The 23,357-nt window shown below is 41.6% G+C and overlaps 1 protein-coding gene across 9 annotated transcripts in view; it reads right to left on the minus strand.

Moving 5' to 3' along the window:
* Positions 1-6,364: 6,364 nt before the first annotated feature.
* The window catches only part of PKP4 (plakophilin 4), a 149,221-nt gene continuing 132,228 nt past the window's right edge, over positions 6,365-23,357 (minus strand). For 7 of the 9 annotated variants that reach the window (XM_077319988.1, XM_077319983.1, XM_077319987.1 and 4 more), the window contains 6 exons: positions 17,665-17,860; positions 15,966-16,050; positions 14,894-15,011; positions 11,989-12,120; positions 9,435-9,508; positions 6,365-7,254 (listed from right to left, as the gene is read on the minus strand). In XM_077319988.1, coding sequence (XP_077176103.1) covers positions 7,006-7,254; positions 9,435-9,508; positions 11,989-12,120; positions 14,894-15,011; positions 15,966-16,050; positions 17,665-17,860 — 854 coding nt within the window. In that variant the 3' untranslated portion in view covers positions 6,365-7,005. The remainder of the gene's footprint in view (positions 7,255-9,434; positions 9,509-11,988; positions 12,121-14,893; positions 15,012-15,965; positions 16,051-17,664; positions 17,861-23,357) is intronic. The other 2 variants (XM_077319989.1, XM_077319990.1) reach the window with 1 other exon arrangement.

The following is a 23,357-nucleotide window of genomic DNA, read 5'->3' on the forward strand; positions in this document are numbered from 1 at the left end:
CTCTTTGCCCTCTTTCCCAGGCCACTCTTTGCTGCTGCTGAACCCCCATAGAGCCTTCCTTGTGTCCCAGCTTTAGGGACATGGTTGTAGGAGTCCCCTGAAAATACTGGATATTAGCGGGAGGAAGAGCCATAAACTGCTGAACCCTGGACTAACTTAGCATGTGTACCTTACTTCTTGCTATCTGAGAAGGAAAAAAAAACACCTTGAAAACAGTCAATGTTATTTTTACAGTAAAAAAAAGAATGTTATTTGGACAGGCACAATCTCATATGGTCACAATAGGTCTTGGAGCATATCTGGATATCAAATATAACTTTAGAACATTAAAAATATTGAATTCTTCACTTCTGTAATTACAGTTTTGGACAAAATTAGTCACATTAAAAAAACTAAATACATCCTTGAAATATTTCAAATCGCTTTGCAATTTCATTAACTTAAAAGAAATTTCCTATTGCGGGCTCTGTCCCACGGATCTTATGCCAGACTAAGTTTGTTCAGCCATTGCAACAAAAAGATAGGGTCGCTTAAAGATCATTTGGGCTACCTTTGTAAAACATCTTATTATCCCAGGCCGGTTTATTGAATACTCAGAGATATCCAATAAAAAATTACACTAAAATCACATATCTAATTTTTGCCACATTCACCCCCTCTCTTTTTGCAGCACCATCCAGATAATTAATCTAATTCAAAGACTCTCTCAAACAGACAGGTCTTCACACCCTTCCGGAAGACCTTCAAAGATGTACTCTTTCCATGCAATAAATATTTCTGGTTCAACTCTTGTAAGGATTTGCCTAGTCTGTATATATATATTTTTTTGAAAAATGATTTCTGTCTAGTCTGGCTTTTTAAAGGATCTTCATTCTGTTAAGCTTACAAAAGCTGAGTTAATGAATGTAATTATCATCCGTCCATCTTAAACCCTTTGCCTGAGTTTTAATTTACCACTGATTTATCTTGATAAATTGGACCTCTTTGGACAGACAAACTCTAGATACGCAGATGCAGGGACATCTCCACCGGGACCAGAAAACCCACACAAGCAACATCGGTTGTTTAATAAAGAGATTAAAGTAGAGAGGCGGTAAAGCAGAAAGGACTTACCCAGCTTGGCTCACAAAGGATGTGCAGTAATAATGATGGAGAGTTAGAATAGTATAGGGATTAGAAGCCTGAGCCATGAACTGCGTAGTCCCTGATTCAAATCCCAGTTGAGTTATAAACTCACTGAGTGGCGTTCCGCTAGCCATTATCTTTCAGTCTTTATCTGCAACATGGAGATGAATAGGAGTTCTGTTCTACTTGACAAGCTTGTTGCAATTGTTACAGAGATCGTATCTGGGAAGAAGATGGGGAGCAATGTAAAACATGTACTATTATTTTTATTTTACTAGTATTCCAGCCACACTGTTGGAGTAATCCTAAACAGGTCTTCTTGGAAGCAAGCTGTGTTTTAGAAAGTAAGACTTACTCCTTGGAGAGTGTTCTTAAGACTTCAGCAATATAGTTATAACCAACCCATTTTGTAAGGACTGTTAACATTCTTGGCCCTCTCTGAAAACTTTCCTACACCGCAAAATGTGCCTCCATGGAATCAGTACCATGCTATTATTGAGGATGTTTCCTGATGAGCTACAGAACACCTTACATGAAGACTTCATCCCGTATTCACTGTTGCATCTTTAACAGTATCAGTTGTCCTCTGATGGTTCTAGGTAATTGTTTCTTCCAGCTTTTTCAAGATCCAACCCAGCCTTTCTCAACGTTTTCATTGTTGAGAAACCCCTGAAACATTCTCTAAGCTTTGAGAAATCCCAGAAGTGGCCCAATCATGCAGAATATGACTGGGAAGCATAGCTGCATACATGCGTACTCAAGGCATGGTGGTCAACATGGCCACATATGGTCATATCACCCAATAAATGTTTAACAATTTAAAAAATATGTTAAAAATTAATTAACTCCCATCCACTCAGGAAACCCTTTCAGGGCTGTCAAGAAACCCCAGAGTTTCACAAAACTATGGATGAAGAAGCTTGATCTAACCCACATGAAAATGTTAAAAATAGCCCTTTTAGATCAGACTAGTGGTCCATCTAGTTCAGCATCCTGTTTCACACAGTAACCAACCAGTTGCTCCAGAAGGCCAGCAAACAGGACAAAGGGGCCAAGACCGTCTCCTGATATTGACTTTCAGCACTAATACTGCCTTTAAATATGTGGGTTCCAGTTTGTTATCATTGATGATGGACCTAACCCTAACCGCCAATGACTAACCTAACCTCCATGAAATCCTGCTATAAGCAGGAAAGCTTGTTGTGCATGTGCAGGGAAAGAGGAGGAACAAGGAGAATGTGGATTGTTTGCACCCCATGCAAGCTGTCCTGAATGGATCGTACAAGTGCAGGGACAAGAAAGGAGTGGACTACACAAACACATCGAAGTGGAGTAAGTCAGGGGACAGCTTTATTGATTACTGATTTCTCTAGTCTTGGCACTGTATGGATGGGGAACAACAGGCATTGCTGACAATCCTACTGCTTACAGTCTGCCCTTCAAATTACCTATTGGGGATAACTGAGGAAAGAGAAGCGGCTTTCACATAAGAAGTGGCAGAAGTCACTGTTCCTATCTGATACAGACCTCTTGGAAGTATGGTCCATCTAATCTCCTTTTAAAGCTATCTATGCTCATGATCATCACTATATCCACCAGCTGGGAATTCCACAATTCATTACTCATTGAATATACTGCTTCAATCAAAATTAAACATAAGTTCATTCAAATTATAAGTTATTCAAACAAAATGTGACTTACTTACATGAAGTGACATAAATGGCAATACCTACCTCTCAACAAAAATATTTTCCCCTTTCTGCACAACCCTGCAATGCTTAAATCATAGTATAACTTCATATGTTTGACATCTTTGATTTCTCTCCCCTTAATTAACTTGGCTCCTCCTTAAGGGCTAAGCTTAACCATGTTACCTTCACAACCTCATAGCAGGTGTATATAGCAGGGCAAGTTTGCCTCAGCTCTACGCTTGTTCAGTTATTTTGGCACGTATTCCTTACATTACATCAGACATTCTAAGTCAGGGTTTTGTGAACCCCCGGGTCATTTTGATGGCCTTGGAAGGGTTTCCTGAATAGATGGAAGTTAATTTTTTAAATATATAGTTTAAAGATTTGTTAAACATTTATCAGTGATATGACCATATACGGCAGGGTTTCTCAACCATGGTTTTATGAAACCCTGGAGTTTCTTGATGGCCCTGAAAGGGTTTCCTGAATAGGTGGGAGTTAATTATTTTAAAATGCACTTTTTAAATTTGTTGATCATTTATTGGGTAGTATAACCATATATGGTCATGTTGACCCACCCACCCCTCCTACACAAATGGCCAATGATGGGCCTGGAGGGGGTAGGAAAGGGAGGGGGGCACCAGTGGGCATGTACACAGCTATGCTTCCCAGCCATATTCTGCACGACTGCACCACTTCTGGGGTTTCTCAAAGCCTGAGGAATGTTTCAGGGGTTTCTCAATGGCAAAAAAGTGGAGAAAGGCTATCTTACATTTCCATTTTCACTTTCAAACTTCCATCCGAGAATCTGATTGTGAAGACACAGAGCAATTGCTTCTGCTTAGTATACTGTCAATCTGTTTTGCAAACGAGCATCTCTCTATTGCAAAGGCTGTCAGCTCTAACAACTACTTTTCATCAGCGTAATTGTTCCCAGTGGAGAGGTCAACCAACACTTGTGAGCTTAACTTGCTGACCCAACATTAATCCTGCATTAAGGGAGGGGGAGAAACAGCGAGAGAACATGCCAAACAGGGATAAATTGAAACTAACCATTACATTTCATTTGCATAATTAAACAGCCATTATTTGGCATATAAATTATGAGAAGAATTTTTTTTAAAAATGAATGTAGCGATACAAATACATGCTGGAATGAAAGAGGACAGGCTGCAGTGAAAAGGTTAAGCAGTTCCTGCATCAAAATAGAGATATATGACGACACAGTGGTTGGGGTGGATACCTGAAACTGCAGCAGGCTTAAGACCTGGCAGCAGCTTTCCCAGCCAACAATAGGAAGGGATATCAAGTAACATGGAGGTTAAGTGTTACAGTTATTGATTTGGACCACACCACCTTGCTGATCTTGCGAGTCCATTTGAAGTGCAGTGATGAGAACTGCAATCAGCACAGCCTCCACAATGGTTGTGGGTGTCAAGTGTAATCAGTGTGCCTTGTGCCAGCATATCCCTCTGTTTTGAAAGCAACTAGGAATTTGCACCTCTTACTACAAACCATTTAGTACTTTGGAACAATACATGATCTGTTTACTTTTAGCCCATTTATTATAGACCAATCAGAGATGTTCATCTATTTACATTTTGAACACCTTCCAATGGTCTTATTTCTAATGCACCAGGCATGGACAATTGTTCCATTCAGACATACACAAGCAAAACTGAAGCTTAATTCTGGATAAAAGAGCCATTTTTGTGCGGCCAAAGGAATCTATCTGCCTTTCCATGCACTTTCTAGCCAAGTTAGTAAAAGCTACCATGCTTCCTCCACACCAGTGAACATTGTCCACAAGGTCGTAGAGTAATTTAAGGAAGGCGCTCACTTCATAGAAGAATTCTGGCTGCTTCCCGATTCAAGCTGCTTTGTGGTTAAAAAGGACGGAGGCGGGAGAATAGGGTTAAATAATCTAACATCTGGCAATAGGATGACATCATTTGAACGACCAGACTTATACTGAAAGCTTTTAGCGGGAAAATGAGGTGTACGTTTTTAATAAAGTGGGCAGATGCTTAAAATTACCCCTCTGTGACATTACTAACTTTCACGTTAATCGATGCTGCACAAACATTACTAGTAGATAGATGATCTGGGAGCTGAAGGCTGGGATGAAAGGTGCTACAAACTGTGATGTCATTGAAAAATAATAAAGGTTAAAAATGGAATACATTTTTTAAAGAAACAAAACATATTTCTATTTGAAACTGACACATTTCGGCCTTCTTTAACACATCCACATATATGTGAAACATGAACCAGAATGGAATTTATTTGGCCATGGGGGACCTGAAAATCCTCTGCCGGAGACCCGGAAGGCCCCCCTGCCACTCTGATAGGCAATACTGACCTTAGTGGACGGATGGTCTGATTTGGTGTCAAGTAGCTTCATCTTCTGTGAAAAAAAATGTGTTCTAGATTTCCACTATTGCACTTGGGTTGGACCCCAGGAACAGCTGGTAGAAATTGATCTTACCTCCCTCATCTTTCATAGCACCCCTTCCCAGTTGAAAATCTATCACTGAGGATTAAGTAGACCTTTGGGAAAAGAATGGAATACAGTGGGGTGCAAAGCTTGAGGGGAAAATGGCAGCTGATGCTCTTCTGTCCCTCGGGCAAGTACTTTCTGGTCATGCAAGTGCTACTCTGGATTCAATTCACGTTCTTCTACCTTTATAAAAAAAAAAGGCAGATGTGAATCTAGGAAAAGAAACATAGGCCCAGGCTTGAAAACGATAAATTGTTGACTATTCTAGATTCTCGTAAGCCTTAAAACTAGTAATATCATGCCTCTATGTTACATCATTGCCCAGGTATTTAACAGCGTAAACCTAAACACTGATTCCCCTTCCAAGTCCACTGAAATAAAGGGGTTTAGAAAGATGTAGCTCTCCTTAGGCCTGTACTTTATACAGTGCAATCTATGAAGCAGCAGAACAAACAGAACCATAAATAAATAAGTGTGGTTTAAATGTTATTGTTAGACAAGGAGGGAAACATTAATGCAGTTAATTCATTCTCATTTGTGAAAGCAACCTGTGAATTTTTGCGAAAGATGAGCTGGCTGACAAATTACTCAATAAAATTTCTGTGAAAGAACAGCGCATGTAATTTATTCTGCTCATTCAGTGAGTTTCTAAGAACGTGATGAACTGAGAGGGAGTGGATTCATGGGTACTGAGGAAATAAAAAAGACGAGAGAGAAGCATTAGGCTTTGGATTGTCTGTTTGACACATTGGAAATAGATGAACTCCCCAAAATTGGGGGAGGGGGGGTGAAATTAGTTGAAATGCTTTGATGTAGCTTTTACCAGATTTTACGATTCACCACGAGCATTTACATTTGCTGCATCTGAACACTAAACACAGAAAATAAGAATGAGCAGGGAACTACTTTCCGTGGATGAGACTTCCATATTTATTTTTTCCCCATATGCATAAAAAATGGCAGTGATGTATTTCTATGAGAGAAGCGGGGAATGAGAAAGATGCAGATATATTGGACTGAGGTTTGTGCTTCAAAATTACACCATTCATTTTAAAAACAAAATGATATTTATTTATAACAATTCCTTATATTTTGTCTCTTTTTTTTCTCTCTCTCTCTCTCTCTTTTTTAAAGATGTCAGCTTTTAAAATTGGATTTTAAAATGACACACGGCATTACAAATGATGGCACTTTTTAACCAATGTGGCATTTCCATATTTACACAAACAAAAATAAATTTACAATACATGATAGCATACAATCTTGACATTTAGTAGTAGCAGTAAAACAAGAAGGGCATCCATTTTTTTATGTACAAATTATGAGAACAAGACTTTTATTCACATTTCTTTAAAAAAAAAAATCATCGGCAATTTGATCTGACCTATGCATTTCTCAAAACCATTTCTCCTTCAATTCTCAAACCGTTCATCACATTGCCCACACCTTCACCAGACTACAGAAACTACAAGTTATTAGGTCTAACATCTAGACAGAGCAAAATTTCTCCCTTTCCAATTCCTATCATGTCTTCCTGATAATCCCCTTGAAATGAAGTACTTCCTTTTTTTTCCCTTCTCTGTAATTCACTTTCACATTTCTCCCTCAAAACTGCAAACCTATCACTCAAATCTCCTCTCAAAGCAAAATTAGAAAGATACAGTGTTGTTCTCTGTGGTTTTTCTAGTGCTACACCCAGGAATCAGGTGACCCGGGATATTGTTCCGCTCTATAAGAAGGTCGTCTGGTGGAATAGAAGTCTACATAGTTTGTGGTTGATTTCAGTCCATACTGTGTTGGGTAATCTGTAGCAGCCGTGAAGTGAACTCGATCATCAAAATAGGGGTCTTCGTAGCTATGTGGCGATTGCAAATATAACCGATATGCATCATAGTTCTTTCTACTGGAATCGTCTTGGCTGTAGTATAGCTGCTGATGCTATTGAGATAGTAAAAAAAGAAAAAGGGGAAAAAAAGGACATCTCAAAGATTTCTACTTTTTAGAGCGACGTAACAGATCTACGTGCACAGGCAGCAAATATATTATCCGGGAATGGGGTAGTGACTTCTCTGCACAGACTGCCGTAAAGACATTTCCAGACTATGCCTTCGTTAACTTTTTTTCTGATCCATAATCCCCAGCAGGGTGAGTTTTTCACAGAAATCTTTTACACATCTGAAACTCATCTCTGTAACCTTCCAATGTAAGAGATGTCAATTCAGCTTGCCTCCATAGGTTTCTCACATTCCTTAAAATATTATTTTAAGCTGGTCTGTCCAACATTTTTAACACATAAGGCAAACCTCAGCTATGGTCTATCTGCAACTATTCAACAACGAGATTCATAATCTTGAACAAGTGTATTTTTTTGCCTCAATGGAACTAGGGCACGGGTTTTTTGATGTACAAAGACGATCATTAACTGTTGCACAGCTAGTATGACCAGCTCCGAAAGTACAGGAGGATGAATTTCCTTTTTGTGCAATCTTGATTGAGTTCAAAGGTATATGAAGAATATGACCTATTTTTTTCCCCTATCCTGCCCAATTGTATGTTCCCAATTTGTAAAAGTATTAATTATGTCAAAACATCTGAAGAACGTTAGCCTTTTTGCTAGTGAGAAATAGTTGCCCAATCACAATCTTTCGATCTTCCCTCTGCTGTTCTATTAGGGGCTCTTGCTGGGCTGCTTCATCAACCTCCTCCTGGTGAAGGTACTTAGAGTGCTGTTTCTTTTTTGCCTTGCTCATTCTTTGCTAATTGCATATCTTCTTGTGCTGTTGACTTTCTAATTCTGCCTTTCTGCAGCAGTACTTGAGGAATTTTTAATTAGTTATTCAAGCGAGGGGGATCATTCTTTCATAACTATCGAAACGCATAATTTGAAAATATTCATTATGGCAGTAAAAAAAAGCTAGGTATTTTGCCTAGCTTCTCGTATAGCATTGTCTTCTTTCCAATTCCTTGTCTAGGATTAGTTATATATCCTCGAGTTCATCTTTATTTTTCATTTAGCATAAGGCACGCTCTGCCTTATTGGGAAACAAATCAGATTTTGCAGGATGTTTCTGCATAAACAGGCCAGTGTTTTACTCCTGCTTTCTATCTGCTGGTTGAGAATGGTAGGAAATTTTTGCAGAGCCTTCCTCTTTCCCACTGCAGACTCCCTCCCCAACATGTTCAATACTACTTCTCTGGGGGCTCCAGGGGATGCTGTGAGCTGCAGGAGACAATGGAAGCCAGGAAACTGAACTGGGAACTGAACCTGGCTATAGATTCGGGACTCAACTCAATACCTACCACTTGCACAATGCCATGACTGAATTAAATGCCAAACTGTTGAGGAGCTGGAGATCTTGCTTTGCTGACCACACAAATGATTGACCTTTTCTTAATGGTTTGGCCATAAGCATAGAACAAAACCAGAACACGTGACTATGTGGGACTGAACACAGCTGGAAGAGTACCCTTTGCAACCCAAACCCACCAATGACCCCCCCCCCCCATCTCCCTGGACTTTATTTTACAACACATACCAGCAAAATAGAGTTTATCTACAAGGACAGTTGTGTCCAACTAAGTCCCCTTAAATTTTGTTCCTAAGTAGTCAGAGGCCCCTCATGAACACCAAAGTGGACAATGAAGGTCTGCACTGGGTAGAATCCCCCTCTCCAATGGAAGCACCCTTCTGCCATCTGGATGGAAGGATATGAAGTCCTGTATTTCCAGTCCTTGGTGGGCAGCATAAACAGGAGGCACACTGAACCACCAAACAAAGATAAGTAGTTGTGTAGGCTAGAGGCAGAATAAATGTGCTCAGAATGTAAAGACTGGAAGAGAAATAATAAGCCTTCAGTACAGTTTTATTTCACAGAAGGATAAAAAGAACACTCCCCCAATCCATGGTCAAATCTTCTGGAGGTTTCTGGAGAATAGAAACACTTGTATATGTTATACGGAGCTACACATGGAATTTATTATTCATACAACCAACATAGGCACAACAGTTGCAAAACTGACTTACATTTATAATTGTTTCAGAACCATTGCCGCAAAATAAAACCCACCACTGCTGTGATCAATACTGACACCCCTTGAATTAAGACCTCAGCAATTACCTGCAGCCGTCTATTTTGGTCCCTTGCTGGTGAAGAATAGGAACTGATATAAATGGGTGATGGTTTACTGGACCCTGCAGGGAAAGAGCAGAACGTTAAAGCCAGGATTTGATTGGCTCAAATTTTTGATATTTCACTGACAGTAGTACAGAATTGTATAAAGTATTTAAATAAATGACATTTTGTAATATTTTAGGGAATGGGGGCTATAGGTGTGTGCGCGTATGTGTGAAGCATCTCCAAACACAATCTCCATAAAAGATATTTGGACATCTGACCCCCGGAAAACAGACCTATGCTCATTTTAACGACTGACCTTCTGATCAGCAGACACACTTCTTTTTAGGACCCAAAAGCAAGTAATTGGAAACACTGTTGATTTGGACATGATTATTTCTCCTTACTTGCAGGGGCTTCTGACAGCAGCAGAGGCGAGTTGTTTTAGATAGAAAACCCCACCCTGCTAAAATCACTAATTTATCTACTATACCCTTAAAAAAAAAAAGTGGTACACAGAAAACAGGAATTCCCATTGTTCCTTTGGAAGAAAAACTTAACAAAATAATACTAGTCCACCCACAATGAAGAAAATAGAGAAGTCTGGAGTGGTGTTTTACATCCGTATTTTTCCTGGGGGTGGGGTGGGGGGTACGATTTACTGACAATGCTACATACTTGGTTGGTGATGGTGGATTAAAGGTTAAGAACCACTGATCTAATCTTCTACCTATTCATTTATTTATCTATATTCCGCTTGCTATCCCAGGGGCATGAGGCTTATATTAAAGCTTCACAGGACAATAACCTGGAATTGGAGAACTCCATAGAATATGCAGTAACAAAATTATCAACTGTTGCCTCAGTCATTACACATGTTTTCCCAGAATGCTCAGCAACCACCGAGCTCCTCAGGCCTGCAACACCCTGCAAAGTGTTGACTGAGATGCTAACACTGAAAGTGTATACAAAATCCTAAGAATGACTAGCATTTAGCTAACTGTTGGGAGTGCATCCTCCAACCTCAGAGAGTATCCTAAAGGCTGTTTAATCCCTGTGCTGCATGTGATTCCCTTATCTAGCTATTTCTATAATGCAGAAATGGTAGGGTAAGAAGATCAGAGTCATGCAGGTATAGCAGCAAACAAACATAGAATAACTATGATGATGATATTATCTGTTCAGTCGTGTCTGACCCTCGGCGATTCTATAGGAAAGTTTTCTCCATTTGTCTATGACTATAAGGTAAAGGTAAAGGTATCCCCTGTGCAAGCACCAAGTCATGTCTGACCATTGGGGTGACGCCCTCCAGCGTTTTCATGGCAGACTCAATACGGGGTGGTTTGCCAGTGCCTTCCCCAGTCATTACTGTTTACCCCCCAGCAAGCAAGCTGGGTACTCATTTTACCGACCTCGGAAGGATGGAAGGCTGAGTCAACCTTGAGCCGGCTGCTGGGATCAAACACCCAGCCACACGGGCAAATTTTTCAGACAACATTTCTGCTGCATTACCACTCTGCGCCACAAGAGGCTCTTGTCTATGACTATACGAACCAACAAAAACCATCATCAATTTTGCTGCCGTTGTAGTACAAGTCTTTCAAACGATTTGATGTGTTTAGTAAGGTATGAAAATGTGACTGGAAAAAAAATGAAACGCTTCAGTTCTGTGATTCTGGATTTTGCTTGAACATAACCTTAAATGTCTCAGTTGCAAACAGATATAATGGTGGAAGTATTCTGTTTTAGTTTACAGGCTGGGCAAGATTAGGTACCTGGAACCATTTGTGGAACATATTTTGGCTGGGGCTAGCCAGCAAGAGCAATGGGCCCCCCCTCAGGCTCTGCTGTACAACCTTTAGCGCACCCCTTGTTAGATGGGAGGTAGGAGGGACCTAGAGCCTCTTGTGGAGCAGAGTGGTAATGCAGCAGACATGCAGTCTGTAGCTCTGCCCATGAGGCTGGGAGTTCAATCCAAGCAGCCGGCTCAAGGTTGACTCAGCCTTCCATCCTTCCGAGGTCGGTAAAATGAGTAACTTGCTTGCTGGGGGGTAAACGGTAATGACTGGGGAAGGCACTGGCAAACCACCCCGTATTGAGTCTGCCATGAAAACGCTAGAGGGCGTCACCCCAAGGGTCAGACATGATCCGGTGCTTGCACAGGGGATACCTTTACCTTTTAGGAGGGACCTGGCCATCTGGGTACCCTGGGAATTACATGAGTTAGGGGTGCAATCCTAATCAGAGTTATGCTCTTCTAAATCCACTGACATGAAGGAACTTGGAAGGGTGTGATTCTGCTGAGGACTCCGCTGTTAGGGGTCCTGGCCTCTGACTCCAGGGTGACCAAAAGAGTACTTTTCTGCCAGGCTTCATTTGATAATGATTGAAAAAAATAAAGTAGCAATTATAAATGGGAGAAGAGCCTACAGACAACAGATTACTCTTTTGCTGCTGTTTTCAGTATAGTTGGATCCTTGGTTCCCCCGCCCCCCCCAGAAGAATGTGTGCTTTGCAAACAAACAGGCTATCTGCAATCATCTCACTGGTCCCTTACCAGTATAGATGTCTTTATGTGCAATCCCATCACCTTGGCTATTGTAATACTGCATAGAAGTCTGTGTCCTATCATAATCGGAACGAGGATCTCTAATTCCTAATAGCGCCGGTGATGAAGACGTGCTGCCAACTGAGGAAGAGGCAGTAATAAAGGGGGGGGGGAGGGAAAGAGACAGAGAAAATCAGCATCAGACCAAAAAAAAAATAGTTTAGAGAAGGCAGAGGATTGATAGGAAATGTAAGCGCCGGCTTTGTAATAAATTGACTGACTACAGAAAAAGTGACAATGAATGCAACTTGGTAACCAACAACACGAAATTGCTAGAAGAAATATTTACAGCATGCTGACATTTACAGCAGTGTCTCTAAATTATGCTAAGCCTTGTTTTTAGCATTAAAGGTTTATGTCTGAATATTTAAATAGCCATAATGGCCCCCTGGGGTTCAGACTACTAGAGAACAGAAATCCAGGTTTGGTTTGGTTTTGGAGGAGAAGGAACTTTTTAAAGCCCGGTAGATGCGCAGTTTGCCCTTCTGTGAGTTACCTTTCTTCAAGGTAACCAGTTCTTCAGATGCCTCTACTCCAAAATGGCTGAATGAAGCACACTGGCTGAACTACTGACTGTATAATTCTTTATCAGAATCACAGAATAATAGAGTTGGAAGGGGCCATACAGGCCATCTAGTCCAACCCCCTGCTCAACGCAGGATTAGCCCTAAGCATCCTAAAGCATCCAAGAAAAGTGTGTATCCAACCTTTGCTTGAAGACTTCCAGTGAGGGGGAGCTCACCACCTCCTTAGGCAGCCTATTCCACTGCTGAACTACTCTGACTGTGAAAATTTGTTTCCTGATATCTAGCCTATATCGTTGTGCTTGTAGTTTAAACCCATTATTGTGCATCCTTTCCACTGCAGCCAACGGGAACAGCATCCTGCCCTCCTCCAAGTGACAACCTTTCAAATACTTAAAGAGGGTTATCATGTCCCCTCTCAACCTCCTTTTCTCCAGGCTGAACATTCCCAAGTCCCTCAACCTATCTTCATAGGGCTTGGTCTATGAATTAAATGTGTTGCAACAATCCACAGAATAGATGTGTGCATCTCCCTATGTTTGATACAGTGACGCATTTTCTCTCGTTGCTTCTGTTTACTAAGAATCCCACATTTTATAAAGAATGCTAAAGGCAGGACTCTTCTGCATAGGGTTCAAGAAATACCACACTCAGGTACCACAACAATCTTGTACAAGGGGACCTCATATTGCATATACTGCTGCTCTTACCCTTGATTTTGGTAAACGAGAGCATACTGATTATCATTTATTCTGCAGCCACCATATTGTTGGCTGGACCTGAGAGGCACTTATACTCTCAATCAATCCAGCAACTACAACTGATTGCCAGGTAACAGAGATGAGTTCACCTGAAGAAAATGGCTGCTTTGGAAGATGGGCTCAATGGGATTATATCTCACTGAAGCTCCTCCCCCAAACCCCGCCCTCCTCTGGCTCCACCCTCCAATATCTCCAGGGACTGCTCAACCCGTAGTTGGCAATCCTACACCCACTCACCCCGGAAAAATACGTTCCTAACCCTATCTATCTATAATAAATAAATAAATCTACAATTAATAAATAAATAAATCTACCTATAATAATAAATAAATATACAGTCAGCTGTGGATGGGACTGCTACATGTTCTGAGAAGTGATCCGCAGGCAAGGAACAATCAAAGACCAACTATGCAAATTCCTAGATATACCTGGTTTCTAAGTTTCCAAATGCATTCAGAGAAAAGGCAGGTAAGTCAATAAACGCTGATTCTGCATCAAGACGTTTAATTTTTGCCAGCAGCAAGGCAGAAGATGCAATGTGTATTTGGACTGATTTAGACATTCGTGTCCTGTCCTTACGTTCATAAGCTAAAGGAGGCAGGATACAGCTATGACAATTGCCTGTGGAAGGATTTGTGGATTTATCCTGAGCAAAAGTTTCCTGATTTCAGCACTTTTATAAACAAAGTGAGATTTAGGTAATAACAAAACAGATAATATTCTGATATTCACCTTTGTATATGTGTACATTCCCACACGCTTGCAATTTTTAAAAATATTTATATTTACATTGTCCTGTTTTTGTTGTAAAAGATACAGTCCGAAACAGTCATGTCACAATCCATGCCAGCTTCTCACATGTGGAATAGGGTTGTGGCTCTGGAGTGCTTTGGCCACTTCAGCGATCATTGAAGCTCGAAGCAGCAAGTGCCACAGCATGGAGGGGCAGTGCCGGCGGCGGCGTGCCAGCTGGCGCCCGCATGCAGGTGCAGAGCTCTGCGCTTACGTGCAGGTGCCGGCTGGTGCACCATCAGCACCCCTCCCCTCTGTGCTGTGGCGCTGGCCACTTTGGGCTTTAGTGATCGCCAGAGCGCATAATCCTAATGTGGAATGGATCACCTAGCTTTTTTTTCTTGGAAGTTTTTGAAAGTAGAATGGACAAACACTCATAGGGCAAGATTTAAGTCCATGTCAATCTGTGCTGCCAGATAACTGATTTCTCATAACCCTTCCATGTATGAAAATGTGATTTCCAGTGGGTTTCTCCAAAGCTTGTTACCACATTTCTTCCTACTCAGTGCCATCTTCTACCCTCACAGCATTCCTAAACAGGTAATTTTTAAATGACAGTATAAACACTGTCTCACAGAGTCTATAAGGAGGAGGAAAGTTTCTGGTGAAAAGTTCATAGATTGGCCCTAATAAGTTCCGTCACAACAAAAGGCTACGATTGTGAGGCAACTTGGCCTCACCTATGTAAGAACAGGATATGCGCAAGTTCAAACTGGAGCTTGAAAACGAACATACATCAAATCTGCCCACATACAGGGGGGGAAATTATTAACTGACCTGACTGAATGATAGGCGACATTTGCTGATTTGCTGTGGACAAGGAGGGATGTGACTTGAATCTGTCGCGCTCAAGTGTTGAAACTGGAGTAATAAAATGATTTTGATTCCAACCATCCTGGGTAAGAAAAGAAAAGAGGTTAGGTGAAAAAAGTATAGCATTTCATTAAAAGACATAAGGATTAGGAAGCGCACCTCCCCACCCTGGAGTGGGTGCAGATTATTGCTGTACCTATGGCCAGGAATTTGGGGGTGATCTTTGATGCTTCCCTTTCTATGTAGGCTCATAAGAGTAGCTCAACTGGCATTTTTCCATCTGCGCCAATGAGGCTACTAGCATCCTACCTGTTCTCAGAACACCAGGCCACGGTGATCCATGCAACAGTCACTTCCAGATTAGACTTCACTCTACTTGGGCCTACCCTTATCTCTGACTTGGAAATTGCAACTGGTGCAAAATGCAGCTGCGGGGATCCTTACAAGGTCATCTTGGAGGACCCATATTGAGGCAGCTGCATTGGCTACTGGTTAGATTCCGGATCAGGTTTTTCATTCTTACCTTTAAGACCATCCATGTCCTGGGCCCTGCCTATCTGAGGGACTGCTTCTATAGAAATGGTTGGTTGTCACTGGGCCCCGGGAGGCGCACCTAGCTGCAACCAGGTCCAGGTCCTTTTCGGTCCTAGCCCCGACCTGGTGGAATGAATCCCCCGAAGAGCTAAGGGCCCTGATGGAGCTCCCACAGTTCGGCAGGGCCTGCAAGGCATTTGGTTAAGGCCCGGCTAGGAAGAATGGGTCCCTCCTGATATAGGCCCACAGGCCGGGTATCTCCAGTAGATACCAACCTGGGTGTGGTAGGTGATGGCTGCTATTATAGGGTGGGGGAGGGGGAGGTTTTTAGATTCCCCCCTCTCAATATTGTTATATAATTCTGTATTTTATGTGGGCTTTAACTTTGTTGTACACTGCCACAGGCCAGCTGGGTCCAGGGGTAGCAGTTAACAAACATAAATATAAATAAATAAAATAAAAAAGAATGTTACTTTTTGCAAAGTCAGTTTTTATGTGCTACCTTTTTATATATGCTTCGGAGGTCACGGTATTGCCACAACGTGTTCAGCACCTGGGCTGCTGCCTTGACAACCTTCAGGGATGACCTGATTTGGGGGGGGGGGGGGAGAGAGAAGGACGATTTAGCACAGAATACTATAAGAAATGCACACACTCAACAGAAATTAATTAGTGAAATGAATGTCAGTAAAGAAGAAAGGAAGAAGAAGAGTAGGTTTCTATACCCCTAAGGCAGGTTTTCTCAACCAGGGTTTTGTAAAACCCTGGGGTTTCTTGAGGGCCGTGAAAGGTTTTCTTGAAAGAGTGGGAGTAAATATTTTTACATATATTTTACATTTCTGCCTAAAGAATGTATCAGCGTTTTCTCGGGGTTAAAAAAAGCTGAGAAAGGCTGCCCCAGGGAGTCTTAAAGCAGTTTACAATCTCCTCCTTTCCTCTCTCCACAACAAGCATTTAGTAAGATAGGTGGAGCTGAGAGAGTGACAGATCAAAGTTCACCCAGGAGGCTTCATTTGGAGGGAGTGGGGAAATAAATCCCGGTTCTCCAGATCAGAGGTCATTGCTCCTAACCATTACACCACACTAGCAATGTGTATCCCTTGATGAAAAGGTCAAGGATCTTCTTCATTTCCATCCAGATTTAAAAAAAAAAAAACCATAGGTATATCAAAGAAGAAATGAGTCACCTCTGACATCACTGATCATTCACTGGAGAAACAGAGTTCATGCACCAGTTTCTTGTTTCTTTTCCAGTGGGTAATCAGATTTGTCAGAGTTGACAGTACTGGTCAATAAAGGGTGGAGATAGTCAGAACCCTCTTACAATCTGGAACATCTTTGCATTGGGTTCTTTGGATCTGGGAAACAAAGTAATGGAGGAGGAGGAGGAGGAGGAGGAGGAGAAGAGTTGGTTCTTATATGCCGCTTTTCTCTACCCAAAGGAGGCTCAAAGCGGCTTACATTCGCCTTCCCTTTCCTCTCCCCACAACAGACACCCTGTGAGGTGGGTGAGGCTGAGAGAGCCCTGATATCACTGCTCGGTCAGAACAGCTTTATCAGTGCCATGGAGAGCCCAAGGTCACCCAGCTGGCTGCATGTGGGGGTGTGCAGGATCGAACCTGGCTTGCCAGATTAGAAGTCCGCACTCCTAACCACTACACCAAGCTGGATCCTATGCAACACTCTCAGTCCATTTGTAAATTACCTCAGCATGTTTTCATACTGTGCTATTAATAGTCATAGGTTCAAGCATCTCCTGCCATTAATGGAATAGATCTCCAGGATCCAACCTTATATACTGTACTCTACCTCAAGACGCAAATTCTGTGATACAGGGACTAACATTAAAAGTGCCAAAAGACACAAAAATCTCCATGCCATGGAAATTGGTACAAATTTGCATAAGCAAATGGTAATATAAAAATAGCCAAAAGATGTGAAAGTCTTCATGCCACTCATTTTTTAATATGAATTTTATCCATAAAGAAATACAGAAGGCTGGCAGACACTGTGTGGATTTCAGGGGGCTGAAAGACAGTAGATGCCTATTCTTCCTTCTCCTGTGAACAGATGGGAGATACATGAAGGTGGCTTAGGAAGAAGCCAGAAAATACAGAAGTAAAAGCTTCTTGTCCTGACAACTCACTTCATCAGAAACAGGTGAAGGATTTTGAATTGAAAACGTCTAGCCTTGCACTTGCCTGTCCCCTCTGCCTTTGGTAATGTTCACTAGTTTTTCTATTCCTCCTGTGTCAGCCAAGGCTTTGGCATTTTCCATGTTTTTGCTGGTGACTTCATGTAGAGCACAACAGATTGCTGCGACCGTTTCATCGGAGAGAATGTTGGGTCCGTTGCCTCCAGGAAGGCGATTCACCAGGTCTCGCATGGCATATTTACCTAGAAGAATCCACATGGGAAACCCAAGCTATAAATCAGAGAGTGATATCAATTTTTAATACCTCCTAGACTGGTGCTGTGGGGAAACATACAGATCTAGAATTAACCACAAGGAAAAAATACATTAAAAAAAAATCAGAATGGGAAGCGTGTGTGTCTGTGTGCATAGGGATTCTTGCGCAGACCAGAGTGGGAAAGAGATACTGCAGTGTCATTTTTCAAATTAAAAATGTATTGCATTCTTTTAGTGGATTAGTGGGGGGGGAGTGATTAAAATGATTATGGCAACATGCCAAAGTACACAGACATACACAAATCTGGGTGCTTATTTTAGATAAGCTTTTTTTAGCTAAGCTATTTTATAGCGAGACAAATGCAATAAAATTAATTGCATAGGTTTTAAGCAATCTGTGCTTTAGAGATATATAACAGATATTTCACTGGACAGTTTTCCCTGCAAAGAGGACCTGGAACTGATGGGCAACAAAATGGGGGGCGGGAGGGGGGGAAGAGGAGAATCCACATTTTTCTTGCCTCCACTAAGGATGAAAATATGTATGATTTCTCTCTCTCTCTCTCTCTCTCTCTCTCTCTCTCTCTCTCTCTCTCTCTCTCTCTCTCTCTCTCTCTCTCTCTCTCTCTCTCTCTCTCTCTCTCTCTCTCTCTATATATATATATATATATATATATATATATATATATATATATATATATATATATATATATATATATATACATACATATACATACTAGTATCAAAGCCCATTTTAAAAATGGGCTTTGAAAGGGGCGGCAAGCAGGAGGGCGTGAGAGGGTGGCCACGGCTCCCTTTGGTCTGCAAAGCGGGCTAAAGGGAGAGGAAAGCCCCATCCCCCGCCGGCGGCAACAGGGCTTTGCAGCCCACAGGGAGGCTCCAAACTCCCACCCCTCCCAGCATGAGTGTACCTGCGGGCCACAAAGTCCTGTCGCTGCCTCCTCGTGGGCGACAATGGAGGCTGCAGCCACAAGGCTTCTAGCAGGCAAGGAGGGAGGGTGGGAGCTCGAGGGGGAGGGCCAATCAGGTTGGACCTAGATGGACAGGGCCCAGGACAGTCTCCTCCCAGGAGGCTGTTTCCCAAATATATAAGGGAGCAAAATAGTGTTAAGGATATATGTTTGTGTGTGTTTGTGTATACACACACATATGTACAACAATAGCTACTGGAGAGAAGAACATGAGACTGGAGATAAGTTAAAGGTTTCCTTCAAGAAAGGATATAAAAGTCAATCAGTTCATTTTTCAGCTACAAAAACAAATCAGTTCATTTTTCAGCTACAAAGGACAAGAATATCTAAAGGTATTGGATTTCACAAATGAAAATAAATGAAGTGTATGGTAAATGAAAGAAATCATCCAGATTAACATAAATGTTTTGGTTTGTACTAGGGTTATAATTCAACATCTGTTCATTAAGGACTTCTGTGTAAAATAAAAATTGAAGGTGCTATTTCTAAATAAATAACAGGTAGATTTTATACAGAATTATTGCACAGCACTTTTATAAATTGCATGCAGAAAATACTGACCTAAAATAAGAAAACAAGTGCTACTTAATAGGATTCTTTTGGCAATGTGATTGCCATGGTCTCCGGACTTAGGGGTGTGCATTATGTCAAATATATTTGGGATTTTTCAGGCCCACCAGATAGCTACAGTTGAAGTGCATTTAAAGGAGTCCCTTTAACTGCCTTTGGAATGAACTCTCAGCTTAGAAAAAGCATTTAAAGGGACTGCAAGCCGTTTAAATGTCTTCAGAGTTACCTTGCGCTGCTGGCATGGCTTGCAAAAGGGATTTAAATTTTAAAGGGACTGTGATCCTTTTAAAGTTTTAATGCCTTTTCCCCCTCTATAGGAAACAATGGAAGATGGGCACCGTCTTTGGGGGTCCATAAAATTGGACCCATGGCCCAATCTTTTTGAAATGTGTGTGGGAGGGTGAGGATAGGAACCAGGAACTAACCTGCAAATTTGATCCCTCTACCTCAAAAAAAACACACACCCCGCCAAGCTTCAGATATCCCTGGATCCATTCTCTATTATTGCCTATGGAAACCACTGACTATAACGATCCCCATAGTCTATAATGAAGATGAACAAAAAAATCAGCATTCCCAAATATTTACCGAATCTGAATACCAAACCACTATTGGGATACAGTAATATTGGGACATACTGATATTTTTACTTAAGATTTTAGGTATATGTATCTGAATGTCTAGAGCAGGAGTGGCCAAACTATGAGCCCCTGCCAATTGGTAATTGTAGCCCATGGATATCTGGAGAGTCACAATTTGGCCATCCATGGTTTAAGGGCTCTTAGATCACAAATGTATGCATGTGTGTTATTTATAGTCTGCCTTAACCACAGGGACTCAATCCCACACAGATTCAACATAATCAACTAAAAAGAACTTTCAATAAACAGTGCTTTATGATGACATAAGTCTATAAACAATGAGAAATCTCAAAGACACAATTGAAGTATAGCATAAGGATTAACACGACACATCATATGGTCCAAATATTACATAATGGAATCTTATTTCCGGTAAACTACACACAGCAATATAAACCACAGTCTCTAATATTCTCTCCAAGTAAGTTTGTAAATTATTTCGTTAGCTTGTAAATAATTTCATGTAGTGCTCCCCTATTACCTATGCAGAAAAGCCCACTTTTATGGTTTGCAAAAACCAGGAGATTCTTTCTAACCTCCTCAGGCAGGCCATTCCATAGGGTGGGAGCCATAACAGAGAAAGCATGTTAAATGGGCAGTTGTTGATTTTGCCCACTTGCAGGTGGGCAACTGCAGAAGGCTCTGATCATATAAGTGAAGCTGTCATGGAGGAGCACAGGGGGAGATGAGATCTCATAGATAAGAGGGATCAAGACCATAAAGGGCTTTGTATGGGATAACCAATACCTTAACTTGAACCTGGTAATAAATAGGCAGCCAGTGGAGTATCTACAGAATGGGAGTAACATGTATGTACATCTAGTCTAGCTCTCAATAATAGCAGAACTGTGGCATTCTGCAGCAGCTTGAGCTTCTGAACAAATTTTGAGAGGAGACCAATGTACACTACATTGCATCAGTCTAATCTCATTACAGCAGTGCAAATCCAGGAGGCCAAATCAGCTGTATCAAGGTAATGGGCCATGTTAAAGGCCAGGTGAACTGGTAGAAAGCATTTTTTGCAGCTGCATTAATTGACGTCTCCGGTATAACCCCCAGCCTTTTAACTAAGTCAACAAGGGTCACCGGAATTCCACTCAAAGTGGAGAGAACAATATCCTTTAAGACCTGCCTTCCAAACTTGCATTACCTTTATTTTTTCAGAGTTTCGTTTCAATTTGTTAATTTTTAGCCAATTAACCACTGCAGCCAGGCAGTTATTTATGTAGATATGGATATCATCAACATATCACTAGGTCCCATACTGATGAGAACTGGTTTCACAATATTGAATTGTGCCACCATCATTGTTGTAGTTTTGTTTGTTTTAAGGATTTTATTATAAACCGCCACAAGCCGGTGTGTGAACGAGACCTTGGGGTAACACTGTGCGTGAACGAGACCTTGGGGTACTTGTGGATTGTAAGCTAAACATGAGCAGGCAGTGTCGTGCAGCAAATGCCATTTTGGGCTGTATCAACAGGGGCATCACATCAAAATCACAAGATGTCATAGGCCCATTGTATATGGAACTGGTCAGACCACACCTGGAGTACTGTGTGCAGTTCTGGAGGCCTCACTTCAAGAAGGATGTAGATAAAATTGAAAGGGTACAGAGGAGAGCGACGAGGATGATCTGGGGCCAAGGGACCAAGCCCTATGAAGATAGGTTGAGGGACTTGGGAATGTTCAGCCTGGAGAAAAGGAGGTTGAGAAGGGACATGATAGCCCTCTTTAAGTATTTGAAAAGTTGTCACTTGGAGGACGGCAGGATGCTGTGTTGGCTGCAGAGGAAAGGACGCACAGTAATGGGTTTAAACTACAACGATAGAGGCTAGATATCAGGAAAAAAATTTTCACAGAGTAGTTCAGTAGTGGAATAGGCTGCCTAAGGAGGTGGTGAGCTCCCCCTCACTGGCAGTCTTCAAGCAAAGGTTGGATACACACTTTTCTTGGATGCTTTAGGATGCTTTGGGCTGATCCTGCATTGAGCAGGGGGTTGGACTAGATGGCCTGTATGGCCCCTTCCAACTCTATGATTCTGTGATTCTGTTTAATAAAAACTAATAATAACAATAGCAGCAAATAGTGGAAAAAGTTCAATGCATTTCCTCTGATATCTATTTCTTCCTCCAAGCACTTGAACAAGAAGGCACATCTATATCAAAGGCGGCAGATAAATCTAGTACGAGCATCAGAGAGGCATGGCCTTTGTCTATACTCATAATATGAGGTCAAAGATCAGTACCATGGTTTTGATTAAGACTGAATTGAATAATTGAATAACCCATTTATCTGGGTACATTTTTTTTGAATACTGATCTTTCTTCTATTCATTATAGAATCTAATTCCAGTTGAATCACATGCTAAACACAAGAAACATAAATGGCCCCAAGGAGCTAAACATTTAATAGAGATTCAAGGACTTGAAGAATCAGAATGTTTATGATTTAGTCAACCAGGCCATTTGCTCTCAACTTTCTACTTTCCTAGAGCCCAGGCTGCATTGAATTGTCTTCCCCACAATCCATGTACATTTGTCTTGGAATTCCAAAGAATTATGGAACATGGTAACAGTGCACTCATCTCATCAAGGACAGTCAGGCTGATCAGCCCCACTGGAACTGGCAGCACAACTTACAGCACATATTCAACTTGTACTGAGGCAGCAGCACCAGCTCCTGATTGAATTCCAGATTCGGTTCAAGGTACTGGTATTAATCTTTAAGGCCATCCGCAGTCCGGGCCCGACATACCCAAGGGACAGCCTAACTGACTGTATCCCCAGGAGAGCGCTTCTTTCCCCAGGTGAGCCAACACGAACAGGCTGGTGATCCATGGCGTCAGAGACCAGGGCCTTCTTGGTCTTGGCCCCAACCTGGTGGAATGGCCTCCTGGAAGAGCTGCGGCCTTACAGCAATTGCCCCAGTTCCGAAGGACCTGCTCTTCCACCAGGTGTTCAAATGAAGCAAATGAGCTGATAGAAGATGGCTATGCTGCAAGGAGCAGTTACAGAAATCTTTTAATAATAAATAAATAAAAACATTCCAGCTATGCAATGTCGGAGAAATGCTACTGCTGTGGACTATAGATTCTCTCAGGAATGTTTTGTTTGCCATTATAGACATTCTCATTGAGGAAAATTCCAGGGAATTCAAAGATTCCGCAACATGTCATTGAAATGTCATCTTGAGCCCCTCAATGCTTCTTACAACAAAACCAGATGGAAGAAAGAATTAATCATTTGTAGGAAATTGACTGTGACAGAAATATAAACTCA

Source organism: Paroedura picta, chromosome 2 (assembly GCF_049243985.1).
Source record: "Paroedura picta isolate Pp20150507F chromosome 2, Ppicta_v3.0, whole genome shotgun sequence".
NCBI lineage: Eukaryota > Metazoa > Chordata > Lepidosauria > Squamata > Gekkonidae > Paroedura > Paroedura picta.